Source organism: Oryzias latipes, chromosome 12, assembly GCF_053564925.1.
Source record: "Oryzias latipes strain Hd-rR chromosome 12, Olatipes_Hd-rR_3.1".
Lineage (NCBI taxonomy): Eukaryota > Metazoa > Chordata > Actinopteri > Beloniformes > Adrianichthyidae > Oryzias > Oryzias latipes.
The window spans coordinates 34,518,324-34,528,285 of NC_136248.1; the positions used below are offsets into that span (position 1 = coordinate 34,518,324).

Below are 9,962 nucleotides of genomic sequence, written 5' to 3' on the forward strand. Positions count from 1 at the left end.
GGCAACTGGTGGAGGTGAGCAACCGGCTCGACGCCAACGTGGCGCTGATAGACGGGAGGATAGACGAACAGGAGAGGAAGATGAAGCGCAACACCGAGATCGCCAACAAGAACTTTGGACTCCTCAGGGACGCGATGAAGCGCAACACCGAGGCAGCCCTGCGAGACACCAACGTCAAGTTCTCCGTGATGGCCAGCTACCAGATGTGGTACGCTCAGATGCAAAGCGTGACCCATCAGATGACGCAGGCTGCCATGCACACCAAGTTCATGGCCAGGGGGGTGGAAAACTGTCTGAGGCAAATCGCCTCCAAGCGCTCGGGGAGCTGCCCCAGTGGCATGACCGTGATGCGCGATCACCCGGGTCTGTCCGAGTTCCCGACCGTGGGCGCGGCCCTGTACAGAAATCGAAAGCTGTTCATCGTGCACTCGTTGCCGAACGCCGTGGAGCGCGCCGTGGTCCGAGGGATCATACCAATGCCCAAAATCAGCACCGATGGCGTTCCCTGTTGGCCAGACTACGATGTTTGGCTCATAGACGGACGGTTCTACGAGCCCTCCGAGTGCCACGGAAAGTACTGCAGGAGGCCCGAGCTTCACGAAAGGTACAGGAGGTGCGTCGAGGACCCCTCGGAATGCAAGACCGTGTGCGGAGAGTGCCACAGAAACATCTGCTACCGCGACAAGAAGGTAACTTGGATGGAGGGGTCGGTCACGGTCGAGATCGAATCCCCCCCGCTGAAGCCTTTCTCCAGGCCGCACATATCGGACGGGCCGGTGTCGTTCGCGGACCTGCTGAAAGACAGTCTGCCCGGGACTCCTGAAATGGAGCTGCTGCGAGCCGTGAACACGACGTCGAACCTGTTGTCCGTGCGTCAAAACCTGAACAACATCACCAGAGACCTGACTGATTTTGACGCAAAGTACAACGAGATCGTGGCAGGGAGAGTCTCTTTGGGAGGCTGGCTATCGGGGTTCGCCAGCAGCTCGGCTTTGTGGATTTCGATGGGCCTTCTCACGACCTGGTGCGGAGCGCTTTCTGCTGGGATCATCTACTTGGTGTACTGCGGAGGGGGAGGCGGAGCAGGGCCTGCGATCCCCAGATCCGCAAAGCTGAGGAGGACTAAGATGCTGTAGTTTGTGTAGTTGGATCGAATGTGTATTTTTTTTTTCATTTTGTCTGTGTTGCATGTGCACCATCCTTTGGATAGAAGCAGATGTATCTTGTCGTGAAACTGTTTGAAAAGCTCGGTGCTCTCTGAGATGGACACTGTGCGTTTGAGTGCGAAATAAAGGAGCTCGTTCAAAAATGCTCTCGTTGCTTTGAAGTGTTTTGCCACCGAACACAGCTTGCGCTTCATCTCTGGGAAAATACACTACACATTTTCTTTGTCAAAAAAAAAAACCCAAAAAATGTGTTCACACGTTCACGGCAGTGCACCCTGTGCTTTATTCCTGCCGATCTCCGGAGTGGGAAAGAGAAATGTAGTTTGTGTAGTTGGATCGAATGTGTATTTTTTTTTTCATTTTGTCTGTGTTGCATGTGCACCATCCTTTGGATATAAGCAGATGTATCTTGTCGTGAAACTGTTTGAAAAGCTCGGTGCGCTCTGAGATGGACACTGTGCGTTTGAGTGCGAAATAAAGGAGCTCGTTCAAAAATGCTCTCGTTGCTTTGAAGTGTTTTGCCACCGAACACAGCTTGCACTTCATCTCTGAGAAAATACACTATACATTTTCTTTGTCAAAAAAACTCCCCAAAAAATGTGTTCACACGTTCACGGCAGTGCACCCTGTGCTTTATTCGTGCCGATCTCCGGAGTGGGAAAGAGAGAGGTTTGTAAGCCTGGCTTCTGCAAGGGTGAATTGACAAAACAAAACAAAAAAAAAAAAACACCTCTGCGTGCACAAGCAGTTGCGCTGATCAGAAGTAATTTTATGGTCACCAACACCTCTGCTCTCTTTTTCTCCCCCCACCTTCATAGAGCATGGGCTTCCACTGCTCCTCCCAAGTCTCCACCTTCATGTTTTACTCCCTGCATCTCCTTTTTTCCTATTGGTCCCAAACATTCTCCACCTTCCCCTGAGCACTGCTCCTCCCAAGTCTCCACCTTCATGTCTTACTCCCTGCCTCTCCTGTTTTCCTATTGCTCCCAAACATTCTCTACCTTCCCCTGAGCCTACCAGTTTTCTTTTCTGAGCCCAGAACTTTTTGTGTTTCGAATGTCTGGGCTGCTCCGATTAACAGCGGATTGATGCCACCGTGGATGCTTGGCGTGCGAGATGCCGGTCTGACTTTTTGAGCTTCGCGGGAAGGTCGAGGAGGGAGGACAGTGACTGCGAGCATCGGTCGTATTCTATGAACTGCACTCGGCCGTTTTTAAGCCTGGTCGGAGGAGGCGAGTGGCTGTTGGACGGACGCTGTTCGCATCGGTCAGACGCTGTAAACATCGGCCTGACTCTGACGGATCTCGTCCGACCCAGAGACGTCTTGCTGCGAGCGGAGTTCTTGCACTCTCAGGTAAGGTCAGACTCAGTGATGAGTTTTGTTTTGGCATGAAAGTGAGGAAGGTGAGAGTTTCTTCTGTTGCAGAGATTTCAAGACTGTCGAGGAGGGGCTATATAAGTGCTGCCAAGTTTGCTCACAGAGGACTGAGCTCACACCCCAGCGTTCGTTCGTACAGGAACACTAGAGAGATTCGCCCCTCGGCATCTGGGTGGAACTCGTCTCTCTGTTCTAACGAAGCCCGCGGTGCAATGAGGGCGATTTCGGCTGGATACGAGAACGAAAAGATGCAGAGGAAGGCCAGGCCCGAACAAAGAAGGATCTGCGGGGGCCAACGCAGATACACTACGCCTTCTCCCCTGCGCAACCTGCAGCAAAGGAGAAGGCACGAAACGGAGAAGAGAAGGAGAGAAAGAAAGCGCTTCGACTGGACGCCCGAGTGGGCCGAGGGCGAGATCTCCCGCCGCGACCAGAGGGATGGGGTCCGCGATCGTTACCGAGGAAGCGGACGCGAGCGGGCCCTCGGATTCGTCCGTCTCGACCGCGAGCATCCCCTCTACCCGACAGACAAGAGGCAGGTTGGAAGAGAGCTCGACCCTGAATTTGCACCTCGTCGCAGAAGGGCAAACCCTGCGGGCGGTTGCGTGCGAAAAGGAGACGGCAAATATCACCGGAGCGAGAGGATCAAGCGCAAGCGGGACCCGAGCTTCAGCCCTCGCAGGACTAAATCCGAGATTCGGCTCGTGAAAAGGAGGAACGAGCCAGAGGGGCCCACTGGTGAAGAACCGTCGCACTTTGGCGCGGATGTCGGCGAAGCTCACGACGGCAGGCGAAAGGCAGTTCGCTGGGCTGTGCCTCACGCCGGTTGCAAGTTTGACCGCGCGAACCCCCAATCGTCGTCCTCGCGTAGAGGCCGTCGCACGGAGCGAGACACCGCGACCAGGCCCTGGAGACTAGGGTGTTGTTCGACAAAGGAAGACAGCTCCAGCGAAGGCGAGTACAGCGAGGGCGAAGAAGAGAAGGGCGAAATTCGCACGGCCGAGTACGAGGCCAAAGAGCGCGCGTGCAGTCCATCTGATGTCAGCGCCTCCTCCTCGGACGAAGACGACAAGAGTCGGGGGCGCGTAGAAAACGAGGCGGCCTCTCCGGAGGAAACCGAAGACGAGGCGGAAGAGGCTCGCGGCGAGCCTCTGTGTCCTGGTGCTGAAAGCGCGGGGTGTCGCGAGGCCCTCGCGGATGGAGAGCGACAGCCGGTACCGGGAGGCGCAATCTGCGTTGGACTCGAAGCCCTGCGGAAAGCAAACCACGTCGAGCCCACTCCGGCGCCTCCGCCTAGCCCAGTGGACGCCACGGAGCAAGACCGAGGCGCGGAGAGCGAACGCTCGCTCCGCCCGGGGGAGATCGACGTCCCGGAGTCCGAGGAAGGCGTCGAGGTCGCGAAGCGAATGGACGAAGAGCTGCACACTGCCATCTGGAGCATCAGCGGCCAGCCGTGGGTATCCCCGTCGATCCTGGGAGGCATGGTTTGAAGGTGATATTCACAAGTTGTCTTTTGTGTCACTGTGGGTGCGTTACAGAAACCCCTCCAGATATTATTTGACTTCGACTGAGGACGAGGAGTACGGTACGCTGGAGGAAGAAGCCAGCGCCATGCTGTGCGAGAGCGTCATCACGAAAGCGTACGACGACATCAACTTGATCACGTACCCCGATTGCATCGAGCCGCGCGCGGCGGAACCCCCAAACGGTTACCAAGTTCCTCCTCGGGTCGCTTCGACTTGCGTGGAGACGATTGAGCTTCCAGGCTCTTTACTTCCGCCACCCGAGACGGGTGACGAAGATCTCGACCATGGAGGGGACGGACGCCCGAGCTCGCAGCCTGACGTCGAGCCGCCGAAAGACGAGCCCGGCGCAGCGCTGCAGAGTGAGTCTCCAGGGCTCTGTCTCTCCGTGGAGTCCAACCGACGCGAGCCCAGGACGCCCGCAGAAGAGGAGCTTGCGTGCTGGAGCGCAGAGGGCAGCGCGGGGCCGCGCCCTTGGGACGGCATCCCCGGCGTCTCCCTATCCACGCTCGAAGATCTCATCACTTGCCCATCATGCAGACGGGTTTTCAACCGTGCGCCGGTGTGCTGCGGGTATCTCCTGCAACTCAATCGACCCGTGCAGTGCCTCTGCGGATGCGTCCTGTGCACGCTGTGCATCAGAGCGCAGGGAGGCTGCCGAAAGCACTGGGTCGTCTCCGAGAACGGAATGGTGAACGCCACGGCAAACGCGCTGGCTGACATGCCGGAGATGGAGGCTGTAGGAGCTTGGGAACTGGAGCGAGAAGGTAGCGACCGCTTCATGACGAGGATCGAAAAAGAGGAATGCGTTGAAAGGATGTTGGCCGAAGGGTCGCCAAGTGACGAGGAACTTCAGCGAGGTAAGAGGCACACCCTCTAGCACCTCGACCTTGCACAGCTTCAAGAGTCTGACTTTCCTCTCTCTGATTTCTCTCTCTCTTTTTTTTTTTTACGCAGCGTTCCAGACCCTGATAAAGAATCCAGCAAACGACATGTCTTTCACCTACTGGGAAAATAAGCTCTTGCCTGAGTATGATGCCTACAGATACGTTTGCATGCCTCACATCCCGGGGTTTTGGGACCGCGTGCTAGTGGGGAAATGGTGCCCCGAGAGCACCCAGGCGGCCATCGGGCCCGACGTGCACCTGCCGCGGCTGTTCGACGTGGACATGGGCACGCATTACTTTCACTGGTGCTGTTTCGTGTTCAAGGAACAGATCGTCTTGGCAGCGTGGTGCACCACCAGAGTGTGCCAGGGTGGGAGCATGAGAGTCCTCCCACTGATCGACAGTTCTTTGAGGGAGACAGTGTCCGAGGTCAAGTTCAAGAGGATGATTTTCCTCCTGCGCACGTGGTTCACCGTGCAGTACCGCTCAAGGGAAGGCGGCGGGCGCGTTGAAAGGGACATCCACGTGGTCTTGGACTGCAAGCCGCTCGATGGACCCACCATCGTTCAAGCCATCGCTGAGCTTGCCGCCCGAAGCGGAATGGAGAAAGCGGATCCCAGCTACGTACACAAAAGGGTACGACCCTTCGCCTTGGACGCAGATGTGTTTTCGGCTAAAAACGCAGCTGCGGCCGCTCTGTTCGACTACAGGCCGCTGTCTTGCTGCCAATCCCAGACGCTTTACATGAACGTGGCAGAGGAGTTCAGCGACTGCCACCGTAACTCGGAGACTGGAAATACGCTGACCCGACCCATTTGCTACGAAGGTGACAAAAATGTCTACGTATGAACATTTTTGCTCACAATGTTCACATTATTTCATCATCATTTTTTTGTATTATATTTTTTTTTAAAAAAAAACAGGTGTGTGGAACATGATTGCATAGGAATTGTCATCGAAGTGTTTTGCTTTTACTCTTTTACAATTTGTTTTCTTTACCACAGTTATCTCAGAGGTTTCTTTCGACAAGCAGATGTTATTCCTTGTGACTGCCATTGAAACAGCGAAGGCTTGCGTAGTTGTCTTTCTACCTCGTGCATTTCTTTTTCATAGCATGCAATCCAATCACATGAACTGTACCCTCAGCATGCAATCCAATCACATGAACTGTACCCTCTTGAAATGTAAGACTTATTTTCCTTTTGTACTTTGAATAAAATCATATTGCTGTTGATTGAAGTACGCCTACTGTAGTCTCACATCTTCTCTCTACATTTCTTGGCAAACAGAATATGGAAACAAGCCAAGCAGTTGTGTTTTCAGAAATTATTTTATTCAGAATTTGTTACAAGATCAACACACACAGACAGTCAAACACTGTTGCATTTGAAAACAAAACAAAAAAGAGACACACTTTATACAAAGGGCAGGTACACTAAGAAAGAAAAGAAAAGAAAAGCCCTGAAACCCCAACAACCCAGACCTTCCGGTAGGAATTTATATGCGTTCCCCATCAGAGAACCGTAGCGGGACTACCCAGTTTAAGGGCGGTCACACGAGCCAGTGAGGGTGCCTCTGAGTAAGATGGCCGTCTTCGTAAGCCCCGCTGGCATCTTCCACCGTCATTTTAGACACCGGTTCCCTCATGTCGTCGAGGTCCCTGTGGACGTTCAAGGCGAGCACCGTCCTGTTTATCTTGGCCGAAGCGTTGAGTTGAAGCCCCACGCTGTCTGACAGAGTGTCCACCGCGCCCACCAGCCTGACAGCATCGATCCGGCCCCTGAGCGCCATGAGCATGTAGCGGAGCTGGTCCCTCTGAGTCTCGGCCGAGCGCAGCTCGTTCACGTACTCGGCGGTCACGGCCCTGTCACATGACTCGGAGCCGATGATCCCCTTGATCATTTCTATGTTCGCGTCCAGGCCCGTGATGGACCTGGCCACTGTGTTGATGGCGGCGTCCACTTCGGCCTCCTCCCTCTTCCTAATCAAGGCGATGGCGCGCTCGCGGTCAACTGGGTGCATGTACAGGGTCACGAAGAAATTGACCCCGCACAAAAGCACCAATTCAGCAAAGGCCCAGAGTCCGCGGGCCACCTTGCGCGCTAAGCCGGGCCCCCTGACCCGAGGCATCCTTCCTCCCTGCTTTCTCTTCTCTCTCCTTTCTCCCGCGCGCTTCGCCCGTTTTACGTTCCGTTTCCTCCCTCACAAGAACAGCCTGCGACCATGGTTGGGGCTCTCGAATATCCTGCTGAATATGGGAGCTATCAACCGAGCGGTGGTCTGCATGGGGTTGCAAGCGAACAGGCCCGTGCCGCTGATTCTGGGCGCGAGCCTGTCGACGAGGGGCTCGCCGCCCGTCGCGGCGCAGGCGCTCATGAGCTTCCTGTCCGAGGTCTTCCCGATGCTGTAAGTACCGCAGAAAGCCACCCCGAGCGAGGGCTGCATGATGTCCGTGGCCCGCTTGTTCCCATTCGCTCTCTCCGTGGTGTCCTTGAAGAGGTCCCCCACGTGATCCAGCACGCTCTTTTCGAACTCCGCCGCGTGCAGGGCGTCGCAGAAGACGCTGTGGTTGCTGTCCTCTCCGCCGTCGCCTCTGCGTCTGCCTCGCGACCTGAGCGCCGAGCTGAAGGGCCTGAGCAGAGTGGGCATGCAGGTGTAGGCCTCCGAGCGCATGAGCGGATCCAAGGGCACCTCGCCCGTGAGTCCCTGCAGGCTCTGGGACCGGCCGGTGGTGAAGATGTACGGCCTGCGGTAGCCGCAAGCGCTGTCGGACTCCGGGCAGAAGCCGTTGAAGGCGTCCGCGATCACCATGTCGTACGGCCCTCCGCGCCCCTCCAGGTGCACGTCTCCCCCTCGCACGTCTTTCATGTACAGGTTGGGGATGTAAAGCCCGGGCGACTCCAGGGTGTCCGGTATCACCACCGACTCGCAGTACTGGTTCACGGTGCACACCTGGTGAGTGTTGTTCGCCGTCGGGTTGCACAGCACCTGCGTGCCCAGCGCGTACAGAGCCGACTTTTGCTGCATCAGGGACACTCCGCAGCCCGTGAACCTCACTCCCCTGAACATCAGGTAGGACAAGCCGGAGTAGTAGACGGTGTCGTAGTGATCCCTGACCACGTCGTGAGTGAGCAGGGTGCTGTAGTGCATGCCGAGGAGCGCTTTGGCCAGGTCGTTTCCGATGCCGGAGATCTTCCTGAGTCTTATCGACCACATGTACGTGACCACAGAGTTCCTGTGGAATCCCAGGTCCGTGCAGGAGACGTGGCGAGAGGCCGTGGGCTCGAACTGCTCGCTGGCGTCTTCGGCGAAGGCCTCGGGCGCCACCCTGGAGAAGACGCATTCCCCGGTCAGACGGGCGACGGTCAATCCTAGGTTGCCGTCGATGCCCAGCTCGAGAGAGAGGTTCGGCTCCCCGTCCCTGTACCTCAGCGGGTCGCGCACCGCGTGGGCTTCGTTTTCGACGACGGGTTGCCGGCGATACACCCTCGCCCCCAGGCTCGGTAGGATGATCCAATACATCAGGTTGCAGTAGTCCATGTCGTCCAAGGTGAACCAGACGGGATATCCGCGTTCGTTGACCGTGGCCTGGGACCCATCCATGGCCGCGTAGCGCCGGTGGCTGAAGCAGCAGGGCATGGAGGCCACGACAGAGTTCGCCCTGTCCCCCACCACGTTTCTAAACAGTGCCAGCACTCCGGTTATCAACCCCTCGAGCTGCACCAGGACCTCCCGTTCCTCCACGGTGAAATCAGGCGCATTGGCGCCGATCTCCTTGGCCCCGAGCGCCTTTCGCATGTACACGGCGCATATGGGGTCCGCCATCCAGGACCAGAACAGGCGGCCCCTCGTCCACCCATCCACTTCTAAGTCACGGATGGGCTGGTTCGCGAGAATCTTGCCTCTCATCTCCAGCATGCGCTGCGCACCACCGCGGTAATCCAGGGCTTTGCTGAGAAAGGTGAGGTTGAGGGTCACGGTCTTGGCGTGCTCGCTGTCTCCGAAGCGGGCGAGGAGCTCGCTTCCGATCTGCGCGATCTCGTTGGAGAGGCTGTTCATGGCGGAGGTGTTGAACAGGGCCACCCTGGGCCTGACGACCCAGCGCACGGGCTCGACGGCGGCCGATCCGTGAGAGGCGTCGTCCGGGGCTTCGGGCACAACCATGTTTCGAACGTCGAACTCCAGCAGCGACGCGGGGTTCTTGATCTTCTGGTACCAGTCATCGCTGTGCGCCAACTGCGCCATGCGTCCCACGGCGATCCCTCTGGGTCCGTTCCTCATGAAGGCGTTCAAGTCCCCCTGCAGCTTGTCCCTGCGCTCCCTGCCGAAGAGAGCTCGAGGACTGCCGAGGCGGTGCAGCTCCCTCAGCGTCACGCAGACCACGGCGCCGTCGTACTGGTGCAGGTACGATACCGAGGGCGATCGCTGGGCCAGCTGCTTGTAGCCGACCTCTTCGGAGTCAGTGGCAGAGAGCACTTTGGACGGCGATATCTGGCCGAGCGCCGGAGCCGTGCAGCCCACCGTGAAGTACTCCCACTTGAAACCCTGGGTGTTGCTGAAAGCTTTGTGCTCCGTGGACGTCTCCCTCCCGCATCCGTGTTCCATCTGCACGCCGTCCACCAGCGCGATGGGAATGCCGACCGAACGCCCGCCGCCGATCAGAATGTGGTTCACCGGCATCTCCGTGACCTGGTCCCTGAAGCTGGAGTCGTCCGCGAAAGCCAGGTCCCCGTCGCCCAGCTCGCGTTTGTTGACCAACTCCATGGTGAACTCGTGGACCCCGTCGCCCCGCGACTTCTCGTCGGCGGCGGTGTAGACGCAGAACTCGGGCGCGAGCTTCACGTTTTCGCAAGCGATGCGCGTCCTGACGGCGCTGGAGTCTTGGGACACCACCCTGAAAAGGGTGTCTCCCATGACGAGGACCTCTGGCCTGTCGCTGCAGAGGACCCTGCGAGCGTTCTCCACCACGCACACGAAAGAATCCGGATGCGTGTTCACGGTGCCGCAC

General features: G+C 57.4%; 1 protein-coding gene across 1 annotated transcript; it reads left to right on the plus strand.

The window, feature by feature from the left end:
• Positions 1 to 1,459: 1,459 nt before the first annotated feature.
• LOC144996403 (uncharacterized) lies at positions 1,460 to 6,193 on the plus strand. The gene is made up of 3 exons (XM_078955860.1): positions 1,460 to 3,997; positions 4,083 to 4,927; positions 5,025 to 6,193. Exons 1-3 carry the CDS (start codon positions 2,556 to 2,558, stop codon positions 5,801 to 5,803), a joined length of 3,066 nt encoding a protein of 1,021 aa, XP_078811986.1. The 5' UTR covers positions 1,460 to 2,555; the 3' UTR covers positions 5,804 to 6,193.
• Positions 6,194 to 9,962: the final 3,769 nt, after the last annotated feature.